The following is a 12,036-nucleotide window of genomic DNA, read 5'->3' on the forward strand; positions in this document are numbered from 1 at the left end:
CATTCTCAAGCTTCGTCATAAAGTTGCTTCAAATTTGACACTAAATTTAAAGGAAATTGTTATGCAGCTAGAAAATTGTCTAGAAAATTGACTTAGCATTTTATATTAGTAAGCTTCAACATAAAATCTGTTACTTTATAGAGCGCAACCCCTTTTTGTTGTACTAGAATATCCTCTTTAAGCTGTGGCCATTTTGTCAAATCATTATCCCGAACCCGAAGCCAAAAAAAGTGTGCTGAAGCATAAAAAATCAATAGATCGAAAATGTCATAAGTGATTTCCGCTACCGGTTGCTCTCGATTCATTTCATTCAAGCGTAAAATAATTTTGTAAAAATATTTACACAGTTCGTGACGGGGAGAAAAGTAGTAGAAAGAAGTGAAATTTTTTTGAAGAGCTAATGGGCAAGCCATGTTTCTCTCTCCTCTCTCTTTCTCTCTCTCTCTCTTGCTGCTTGCGCTTGAATGCCTCGCAGCAATGCTCGTTCATATATTTGAGACGCCCACACGGCAAATGGCGTACATCAGTGTCAGCTTAAGACTCGTAGTGTTGCCACCAAATCACACAGAGATCACACGCAAACACACACACACGTATGCATACTTCTAAGATGGCGCATAAATTCCAGACGTTGGCGCTTTGGTGATTTGTGCTGCATACTCTTAGACCACATCAAACATGGAAACTGAAGCTGAAGATGGCGGAAGTGGGAAGTCTGGGGCATTAAGCATACTTGAAGTGTGTGTGTGCACACTGGCTGAAGGTAAAGAAAAAGGATTTGGGGAAAACTTTCACGCCCTGGACGAGAAGCTGTCGGATCGGGGCAAAAATATGAAAAGTCGCTTGCCAAGTCATTTTCAGATTTGAGTCAGGTTCGTTGCTGTGTAAAGTCTCAGCCTCAATTTCTCTCAGCTTGTGGCCCATGTGGTTTATCCGAGTATGACAGCTGCTGCTTCCTGTTTTATTTTACGCTTTTTCTCGCTTTTTTGTTTTTACGTGTGTGGTTTTTCACTTGTGACAACCACGTGTAATGCAATTATATTGAGGTAGGTTTTTTATCTATAAATATATATATATATTCGCATCTTTCATTTCACTTCTCCCTCACACACACACACACACATATTTTGCACTTTATAAAATTGATGGCATATCTTTCGAATGATGTTGAACAGCTGCAGACAGCTTTTTGGCTTTACTATTGATTATGCCAACTTTGGTCCATATCAAAGTGTAAAACATCTGCAATCAGCAGATGAAACTTTAGCGTTCTGCACTCTGTTTAACTTAGCAATTACGATAAGTGAATTCTGTATAGAAAATGCAAGTATCAAATGCAGTTCAGCTCCACTTATATTTCTCAGCTCAAAGTTAAGCTCTAAAATACCTTTTACTGCAATTCACTAGATACACATACACCCTTAAATCCTCGGCATTACAGCAACAGGCAGCCAAGATAATTGCCAAACTTTATTAACGAATGCGAAAATTTGGGGAAATGGGAACATAGTCAACGTTCAAAAGCAGCAGCTAAATAAAAGGAGTTTGTGTATTGCGCGTCCATGAATATGAAATGAACTCGACTGCTGGACAACTAAGGTGAAGGTGAAGGAGAAGTAGAAGGGAACTTGTCTGGTCTGGTCTGTGCTTTGCTAGAACAGCAACAGCGACCCCAAAAAGTGTCCTGGGGGCTGTGGAGTGTCATAAACAACAATTTATGTGCTTTAATGAAAATTGGTTGAGAGGCTCGTTTGGCGTTTTTAGACAGCGCAAATAAATTAAGTCGCCTTTTCGAGTGAGAGAGAGATTCTGCTTGGGCTTGGCTAAAAATGCAAATGGTGGCGGCTTTGGACATGTTAACACCTGCTTGGACAACCCCCAACAATAACAACAACAACAGCAACAAAATAGAGAAACTGCAAATACAAATTTTATGCGACTCGCGGGATTCGTAAAAAACAGGAGAAAAGAATCGGATGGGACAACAGGGGGAAAAAACGAAAATAATTTCAAGAGTTCATAAATTTGCACAGCGACACGTGAAATTTGTCAGTGAGGCGGCATTTTTATGCAAATCGTTTGGCGTTTGGCGAAATGTGAGCGAAAGCGAAATGAGAATCAGGCTGCCATAACAAAAACGCATATGGAAATTTTATGCAAATTCGCCATTGTAACTGCAATTTGTAACAAATTTCAACGTGAAATTGTTTGAAAACCTCACACTCACACATACAGATATGGAATGAGTGTGTGTGTGCTTTGAGCTGCGGGCAAAAAAACATAGCATACTTTTTGGGTAGCAGCAAACTGAGCAAATTTAATTTGCTGTGCGGCAGAAAATCAAATTGCATAAATGTCAATTTCATTCGTTTAGAGAGTGAAAGAGAACACGATGAGGAAGTGGTTGATAGAGAGAAAGAGTGTGCTCCAAAGTGGCGTCTCTTTTATTTGAATTGCCTGCCATCGGCAAATCAGACACACAGACAGTTTAAAGGAGTTTGTCGCATTTAAAGAGCTCAACTTTCAACTCAATTTCCTACGCCAATTTGACCAAGAGCACTTTAAAAATTGCTAGCTGAGCTGGAGAAGGAACTGCAACAGAAGCTGACCAAATATTTTGATTACTTTTGCACATTGGCAACACTTCAAAGTGTGCCGCTCGTCCCTCGTAGTCGAAGAAACTCTAGCATATTTTCAAAATAAATATTATTGTAGTAAAGTTGTCGGCGAATTTGTCGCAAATGATAAGGACACTCGAGCGAACGAGGAAGCGCAAGATATTCTGAGGATGTCACGGCACACTGTCAACGCCACTGTGCTTGTTCGTTTCCTTGTTCATCCTCTTGTTGCCAGGAAGTGCGGAAGTGCAGTGCCGTCTGTCGACAGAGCAGAGGAGCTGCCTGCCAGCCTGCCTGTTGATGACACTTTGATGTTTGGCCAAAAAACTTGGCAAAAATTCTTTGCTACTACAGCAACTGCTGCTGCTGCTGCTCGGCTCTTTAATTAATGTGGCTGAGTGCAATGCGTGTGCTGGTTATGCGCCTAAAAGCAGGCTATAAACAGCAGATGTCGGATGAGCAGAGCAGAGCAAAAGGCACGCAGAAGCTCTTAAGAGCAAAGCGAACACATCATAATCAACAGTCCAAGGCGAACAACATTTGCTACCATAAAACTTGGCCAAAATGTTGCCAAGCTCCCCTCCCCCACTCTCTCTCTCTCTGCTAAACGGGCAAACTGTCTGCACTTAATGGAAAATGTCAGTTTGCCTGCAGCGTCAAAGGTTTTATTGAAGTTTCCACTGAAGCAACCAAGCAACCAACCACATTGTGCGTCGCCTTCAACTACCTTTTGGCTCCCTTCACATACTTTTGCTTCCGTCTTTCTCTTTGACTGTCTTGTTGTCTCTCCTGTGGCCAGCAGCCAGCAGCTTCGCCTGTTAAACTTAACGAACCGGAAGCGCTATAAGTGAAGCAGCCTCTCAAATGGCCAAGACAGTCATCCTTTCTTCGTCTTGGCAAAAGTGCGGAAATCTGATGATCTGACGAGCAAACTGTTATTTGAAATATTAGATAGCCTCTTTTTTTTTTATACAACTGCAATATATTTAAATTGCTCGCTCGTTTGCTACACAAGTACGCGATTTCAGTGTGCAATGACACCTGCGGAAAGAGAGGCATCATAATTTGCCAGAGAGTAATGACGACAACAGTTGTTGTTTTTCTCAAGCAAATAAATATAATGAGGGTGCCATAAATTATCAAACGACCACTTAATGATCTCATTTAAAATGCACTTGATATTTGTACACTTAATGTCAGTAATAACTTCATCCTTTCTTTAACAGCAGCTACATAGTGTTTTTCTTGAGGTACCAAAATCTTGTTAGAAAATAGTTGCACTGATAAATATTTTGTATATTTTGTAAGCTGTAACAAGTCTGCTTAGAGAATTTCATCGAAGCTTTGGTTGAGTTCTCTCTCATTCATTTTCACAACTTCGGGAGCAAATTTCAACATCAGTCATTAATATTTTAAATCTTGCCACATAATATTCTTTTGCTTTCAACTCTTTCAAATATGAATACCAAAATTAAGACATTGAATAAGGCAGTTGGAAATGGACTGACACCGATTACCAGATTAACAACAGATATTCCCGGCAATAAAGTAACACACGACAAGAAGATCTACAGCTCGATGTTTGAGATCTTTGGCCGTGTGCAAGGCAAGTTAAAAAGAAACTAAATTCTTAATGCAATAATAATTTTCTTCGATATTTTCTTTAGGAGTTTACTTCCGCAAGCACACTTTGAATAAGGCCAAGGAACTGGGTCTCAATGGCTGGTGCATGAATACACAAAATGGCACCGTCAAGGGCATACTCGAGGGACCGCAAGATCTAATCTCTGAAATGTGAGTGACTCTATGCTTAAGAGTTGCAGCTACTAATTTGATTTCCTTAGGAAACTGTGGCTCCAACACAAAGGCAGTCCACGCTCCATCATTGAGAAGGCAATTTTCACGCCAAACGAACCGATTGCCAACTACAATTTCCATTCGTTTACCGTGCGACGTTAGGCGATATATTTTCCCCCAACTGTCTCTGTTTCGATTTCCCGCTGTGCAATTAATTCTAAATATACATAGAACATATGTCAGAAGACTAAATCATTTGCGTTGCTACGTGTTGCCACGTCCAACTTTTTTTTTATTATTGTCATAATACTTTTGGTCAGGCCACAAATGTCCAAAGTTGTGCGGGCAGCAAAAAAAACTTTTGCCCACAGCTTCTGGGAATTGGCCTGACAATTGCTTTGGCCACGCGTTCAACTCCCATTTGGAGTCCAATTAGTTTGCCAACTATCGAAAGAAAAAAACACCACAAAAATGGGGCGCCATCTAATATTTGTACGCATTGACAACAAATTGTCAGAACAATTTCAATTTATTCGCGCAGCCATCAAAATAAATATTTTTCCCTCGCTTAAAAAGTTTGCAGCACTTTTGCCAATTTAGCGACAAATATTGTTGCAAGTTAAAAACAAAAATAAACAAAAAAAATTTGCATAAATAAAAGTTTCGCGAGTTTGCAACGTAACAGTTGGCGCTTGACAGCAATTAAAAAAGGCCGCGCACCATTTGGTTTGCCTTTGGCAAGGGAATATCTCTCTCAACTCCTGACTTTTACGTTACTTTCCGTTATTTTTTTAGCCGTCTGGCACTTTATTATAAACTGTTAAAACCGCAACAAATTGCAAAAACAAACGAGAGCTTTGTAGAAAATTGAAATATTTTACAGACACATTTATTAAAAATAAAAAGTAGAACCAAATTTGTTGTATTGTCGTAAATAAACTACCAAGTGATGTTTGCACTCCAAATACCAGTTGTAACAATTTACTTAATCACAATGGCTGCTCTGTTTACAGTTGTTGTTGCTTGCTCCGATATCGTACTGTTGCATTTCTTCGAGGTCTCACACGATCTCGGCTCAACACCTGCTTCAGCAGCTGCTTGAAGAGCAACATTTTGCGCGTTGTCTCCGCTGAGCCAGCTGCTGAGCTGAACTGTATGCCAGGATTTGGGCGAGATCTAAGTACAATACTAAATTAACATTTCAATACATATTTTTTTTACTTTTACGTACTTTACACTTTTGTCAGCCATTTTTAGACCTCGAAATGTATTCTATACCTATTTCACTAGGTAGTGTTTACGCACGGAGAATTTTGATAAAAGTATGAGAACTACAAAACAATAAAGGAAGCTAATTTATAAATACATTTTTGGAGTTTAAGCCCAGCCTACTTTGCATACATTTAACAGTCAAAATAGGCCTTGTACTTTCATAACCTTTTAACCGAAAAAAAGGAGAAAAAATGAAGTCATTAAATTTCATAATTTGTATTTGGAATACAAAACAGGCAAAACGGCAAAGCGGCACGCAAACAGATAAAAGCAGCCGACAAACAAGAAGCCTGAAATTGAAGGAGATGGCAGGAACCAGGGCAGGTTTCGACAGCGCCGATAATCAATTCCGTTTCCGCTTTTGTTGTTGTTGTGTAGCGTGCGTGACCCCAAAATATGCATAACATATACATACATATAACGTGGAGCACACATGAAATTATTGTAATCATATTGTGGCACGAGGCAAACAAACTAAAAGCCATGGATTAGCTAGAGAGCTGCTACATTTTGAGGCAAAGGAGCGAAGAACGCCCCGCGATGGGCGTGGCATGCATAATGCAAAAGGCTTGCGTGCTTGCAACATTATGTTGCATGCAGCAGCGCAACTGTGCCATTAGCGTTGATAACGAGTTCATTGACGAGTTCATTGGCACATTGATTCTCCTATTGATTATCGACGACAGCCAGGCGTGAACTGAAGACTGTCGAAAATTGAGCTGTTAATGTGGCGCCTTCAATGCAAACATCAGCGCAAACTTGGCTAATCACAGTGTGTTTGTAGGCAAATGGCTGCGGCAACTATTGAGAGCGTATGCTACTTCGTCTTTGGGGCATATTTGATCAGCGATAAAAACAAAGTCACAAAGTTTCAACTATTTTTTATGTGCGACAAGGATAAAAACTTTTGCTAATATTTAATCACAGATAGCAAGAAAGTATTTCAAATTTCAGACTTACAAAAGCTGTTGGCGAATATCTGATCAGTGCAAAGAAAAGTCTTTAATATTTCTTTTGCTTTCATTTTTTAGCTGATTAGAGCTAGCAACAAAATTAAGCTTAAGTTATTAAAAAGTTAGATGAAGGGTGAACTTTAGGAAAGGTAATTCTTGTGTTTTGTTAAAAACAAAATACTTTTAGTTACTGGGTATTTAAAATATATTCCTAAAATTCAACCAACTTCTTTTACATGTTTCCTATGTTAATACTGCTTATTATCTGTTAAACAGAAAGAGCAATTACCTTACTTGGTATTATAATTCATTTCCAATAAAAAATATTCTCAAACGAACTTATGAAATTTACTTATTCAAATCTTTCATTTGTTTCCTGAATATGTCGATTCTTCTAAAAGCGACTCAATCAAATGGCAAACGAGCCTTTGCTTCAGTTATACGCTAACTAGATTAATACCAATTTTTCGATTCGTCTGCTTGCAAGTGGATTTTCTGGCTTTAACCCAGCAGCAACTCCAAGTCGTTTTTTCCGGTTAAAGCCAAAGCACTGAAAGGCTTTATGCCACATGCTGCATGCAGCAGCTTATTACAAATGCAGACCGTGTTCGTCGCGCAATATTGAGCCCGACAAAAGCTGTGCCGACGACTGTTTGGCCAAATCTCAATGCGAAAGACATGCAAAGACCCCACAGCAGCAGCCGCCGAGGATTTGGTCATATCCAGCAGCACTTAGGATGAGGCAGAGAGTCGACTTGTCTAGACGCAAATCCCTGCCAAAACCCTCCACAAAAAAAGAAATAGTATTGCATGCTACAGTCAAGTGGAAGCGCAAAACAAAAATTTAATATTAAAAATTTTGATAGTTACCGCAATAGTGCAGCGCTAATTTGCCACGTGCAACATGCAACAAGCAGCTCGTATGGCTTGCTGCCACAGCCACCCGCAAACATTGGAAAATCCTCATGCATTTTGCAGTTTGCATGTTTGACCGCCGTGTTGCGTGCAAATTTGATAAATGTCGCATTTGATTAGCTGGATTTCCCCCCCACTTAACCAACAGCAAAAGCAACAGCAAATTGAGAAATATTCACAACAACAGCAACTTTGCATAATAAATGAAACGCGATAAGGAAAAATCTTGTTTTGTTTTTCCCCAAAGTATTTGCAGTATTTCCAATGCATACCTAAAGGCGCGCTCGCGGAATGCGAACATGCAAAACTTTTGCTTGTTTGCGGCAAATACTTTTCGAATTTCAGTTGCCAGCTTTGATTTGCAGGCCAGTTAGCAACGAGCGATCCCAAGTGCCCGACGGCAAGTGTCAAAAGTTCGTGGCTTTGAAGCTGCTTTGGGTTTTTAACACCAAATGCCACTTGCATGCCGCCTGCTCAAGTCCCAGCAAACTTTTAGCCCTTTTTTTGGGACTGAGCTTAGAAGCCTTTTGATATTTGGGCATGTCAATTACACATCCTACACAGCCTTTAAATTGCCCACTCGACAAATGCTTTGGAACATAAAACTTGCATAAAAGATGTGAGGAAATTATGAACAACGGAATGCGAGCACACAATCAAAGCAAGAGATTTATAATTATGCGAAAAATAGTTGAGAAGCTAAATGAAAGATTTTAGCTATTCAATGAAAAAAGAGTAAGTCGAGGATGCTCGACTGTGACGTATATACCTGCTACCCATATTCTATAAAAGCTAGACAATGCGGCTTTATTCTTGAAATATACCGAATCAATAATACTAAAAATACTAAAAATTAAACTGAATATTTGGTACATTTAATAGTGTATTGATATACCAACTGTAGCATTCGGTATATTCAGTATATTTAATAATGTACCAAATATTGTATAAAATTCGGGATATTTGTTATGCTATAATTGGTATATTAATAGTATATCAATATACCAAATATATATTCAACACCATATCGATCCACCAAATATAACATTCGGTATATTTGCTATGATATATTTGGTATATTTAATAATGTACCAAATATAACATTCGGGATATTTGTTATGCTATAATTGGTATATTTAATAGTATATAAATATACCAAATATATATTCAATAGCATATCGACCTATCAAATATAACATTTGGTATATTTTAGTATTTTTAAAATATACTATAAGCTCAAAAGTATACTAGATTGTCAACCAAGGCCATTAAAACTACTGAAGCCGATATATACAATTATTTCTTAAATAATTTTGGCAAATTGTAAGCTCAGTCGCAGATGACTTCTTCTGTCTGTTACACACTTTTGATAGATGCACAAAGTTATAAAACCCTTTCACCCTATGGGTTGTGGGTATACAAATAATTATACAGAATTTTGGGACAGCATAAATTAAGAAAATAGTTACAAAGTGCAAGTTTCGTTGTATTCTATTTTAAAGATAATGCATTGCAATTTTATTTCATTTCATTGCTCTTCAGCATTTCCTTTTGCACACTTGACAATTTCCATTTACCACAGTGTAACGAAAGCAGGCCAACGAAGATAACGAAAGCGAAACAAATGCAGGCCACACTCTTATTCTGCACTTGGGCCAAATCCAAAAGACAATGGCACTAAAGTTGGCCAAGCAAATTGGCTTTGCAAAACTCAATTAGTTATGCGCATTTTTTAACAAAACTCTCGCCACTCGTTACAAAGGCTACCTATACATAGTCGGAGTCTGCTGCCTCATTAATATTAACAGAATGCGCTGGACCAAGTGCAATCCACTTTTATTTCAATTTTAATGAAGGCCTCACCGCCCAATGCTATGCAACAGTTTTTCTTTTTATTGCTCGCCTTCCTCTGTGCTTCTGCTTGTCTTTCTTCTTTCTTCTCCTTGCTCGGATATATTGTTCATTGTTGTGTTTAAATTTGTGGCACTTCTGTTTCGCTTGTTGTGGCAGCGATAAAACAACACAGTGCTCCAAAAATTGACCTAAATACGAATGTTCCACCTGCCCTGTTCTCTGTTCTCTTTCCCGCCTTCTTTTCCTCCCTTTATCTATGTATATTGTACATACTATATTTATTGTGCAAGTATTTCATTGTTTCGGCATTATAATTTATGGCCGAATGGCAAAACAGAACGAAATCCGGAAAACAAAGCGGAGGCAGAAGCACTGAAGTGAGCAAAGCTCCACTTTATCAATAGCGCTATTGCTGTCACCCCTTAAAGTTGCAAACTCGAATAACTTGCGATAGCCAAAAATCGAATACAAATTTAATACAACAATTGCCTGTGGAATTTAATTTGAATTAAATTGAGATTTTAATTGACCTAAGACAATTGCAAATTAATAGCAATTTCTGAAATTTATTTAATCTTATTTAGAAATTAAATAAATTTTAGTAAATTATATGAAATGGGAAATAACTTTTACAATAAAAGTCTGGTATACTCTTAACTCAAATATAGCATTCGATAAATTATAGTATTTGGAATACTTTCAGAGTAATACCTTGACTGATTAATAGTATTTTTTTTTAGCCTTAACTTCGCTTGCACAACTTTCGCTCTTAACAATTTAAAAGTGAACTGAGAGCTAACTTCATCATCGTTATCATCATCAGGCTTCGTGCTCCGCAGGCGTCTAATCCTGTTAAAGCTGCCAAAAATCCACGACAAGGCTCAACGCGTCGATATGATGCAAACAAAAAAAAATCCAGCAGGCAGACAGACAAAGCTACAAGCCTAAGCTGCTGCTGCTGATGGCGTTGCATGCCTCTCTCTGTCTCTGTCTCTCTCTCTTTCTATCTTCAGGCTTTGGCTAGCCCCCTGGGGCGCTTTACAACAAAGCAAAATACGATGGTAAATAAAGGCACAAACGCTGTCAGCGGGCGATGAATGAAAATCAAAGCAAATCAATGCGAAGCTTTGTCCGTTGTGCGCTACCCTCACTTAAATGTGATGAAAATTGAAAATATACTTTGGCAATTTTCGTGGCCTTTTGCCGACAATGAAATATGTCAATTTCAATTATGCGAAAGCGACAGACCACGCCTATCAGCGCATACAACGCCCACAGCCGCAGGCAATTGAAATGTCACCAATGCGAATTGTGAAATCCCCTTTTTCCCCCTTTTCTCGGTGAAATTGAGGGGCCAACAATTTGATGTTGAATTTCATGAATCGATTTCAGACATTTCGACAAATGTGTCAATTTTATGTTAAAATCTGTATCGATTACCACACAGCAATCGGAATTTTATCTGAAACCTTATCGAGGCAAAGAGACAGAGAGAGATACACATTGTGTCTTTAGTGTCAGACGGGTAATTAGAGTTGTTTTGGGCGTGTCAAATGTAAATTGCTGACAGTTGTGACGCCCAAGGCAACGAGTCTCGCATCTTTGGCCAGAAATGGAAGGCCAATAATAATAGAGAGTCAGAATGTAACTAAATCGAAAAGAATTTACATTTCTCAAAATGCAATTATTGAAGCAAATTTATGCAACAGGTTAAGAAAACACTTTACAAATTACTCATTTAAATTTCAAGTGATTTATAAATGATTTTAAGAGATTCAGATTAAGTTACAGTTAATTTAGAAAGTTAATAGTGTAATCTAATATTTTTGAGAGAGGATTGAGCACAAAGTTGATGTTATACTTACACTAATCAAAAGTATTTTTAAATTACATTCTATATGAAAATCCTTAAAGAAAGCTTTTGCAATATGTTACATAAAATTTACTTGAAGGTTGTACAAAATATTTACATAAATTATTTTAAGCTTTAACTATAAGCCCAATGAAGAAAGCAATTCACAGATCTTACTAGAAAATTAAGAAGAAACAAATCAAAGCAACAACTCAAAAATCTTGAGTTTTTAAATGTAGGTTAGTCCTTTTATTAAATATCTTTCAAAATAATTTAAAAAAAATGCCTTTCTTTGTCATAAATAAACCTGATCATGCACAGACAGAAAACCATTTAATCATATGCAAATAAGCATAAAGAAAATATTGAATTTGTTTGCAATTGTGCAGCGCTAACTTCAAGCTGGCAAAGGGTGCGATTTCCTGGCAATCAAGAAATCGATTAAAGCAGACAGCAGACAGAAGAAGTCAGCAGAGTGGCAGGAAATACAACGTCTGGGTCTCCGACTTTAATGCCAAGTTGGTCATTTAACCAGGCGAATATCTTTTAGTGGCCATCAGACAAAGTGACTAACTGACTGACTGACTGCTTGATTGATACGCAACTGGCAACTGGCAACGTGCATCGTTGAAATTGAACTTGAAAAGTGCACAGCACTCTCTCACGATTGGCAACAAAAGGCAACAGCGAGAACGACTAGGAAAAATGTCATGTCGAAGACTCTTGGCACCGCCTGTCGACGATATGATCTCGTCAGTGCCACATCGAGGCATGT

The 12,036-nt window shown here is 38.2% G+C and overlaps 3 protein-coding genes across 5 annotated transcripts in view; 1 reads left to right on the forward strand and 2 right to left on the reverse strand.

The window, feature by feature from the left end:
- LOC132798050 (E3 ubiquitin-protein ligase TRIM9) overlaps nucleotides 1-12,036 on the reverse strand; it is a 102,562-nt gene that overhangs the window by 47,563 nt on the left and 42,963 nt on the right. The window lies entirely within an intron of this gene.
- Nucleotides 3,973-4,667, forward strand: LOC132798660 (acylphosphatase-2). The gene is made up of 3 exons (XM_060810599.1): nucleotides 3,973-4,224; nucleotides 4,286-4,412; nucleotides 4,463-4,667. Exons 1-3 carry the CDS (start codon nucleotides 4,077-4,079, stop codon nucleotides 4,575-4,577), a joined length of 390 nt encoding a protein of 129 aa, XP_060666582.1. The 5' UTR covers nucleotides 3,973-4,076; the 3' UTR covers nucleotides 4,578-4,667.
- On the reverse strand, nucleotides 5,283-5,800 carry LOC132798661 (uncharacterized). The gene is made up of 2 exons (XM_060810600.1): nucleotides 5,647-5,800; nucleotides 5,283-5,591 (listed from the first exon to the last, which is right to left on the reverse strand). The coding sequence occupies exons 1-2, from the start codon at nucleotides 5,664-5,666 to the stop codon at nucleotides 5,423-5,425; spliced, it is 189 nt and encodes a 62-aa protein (XP_060666583.1). The 5' UTR covers nucleotides 5,667-5,800; the 3' UTR covers nucleotides 5,283-5,422.

The sequence above is a fragment of the Drosophila nasuta genome, chromosome 2L (assembly GCF_023558535.2).
Source record: "Drosophila nasuta strain 15112-1781.00 chromosome 2L, ASM2355853v1, whole genome shotgun sequence".
Lineage (NCBI taxonomy): Eukaryota > Metazoa > Arthropoda > Insecta > Diptera > Drosophilidae > Drosophila > Drosophila nasuta.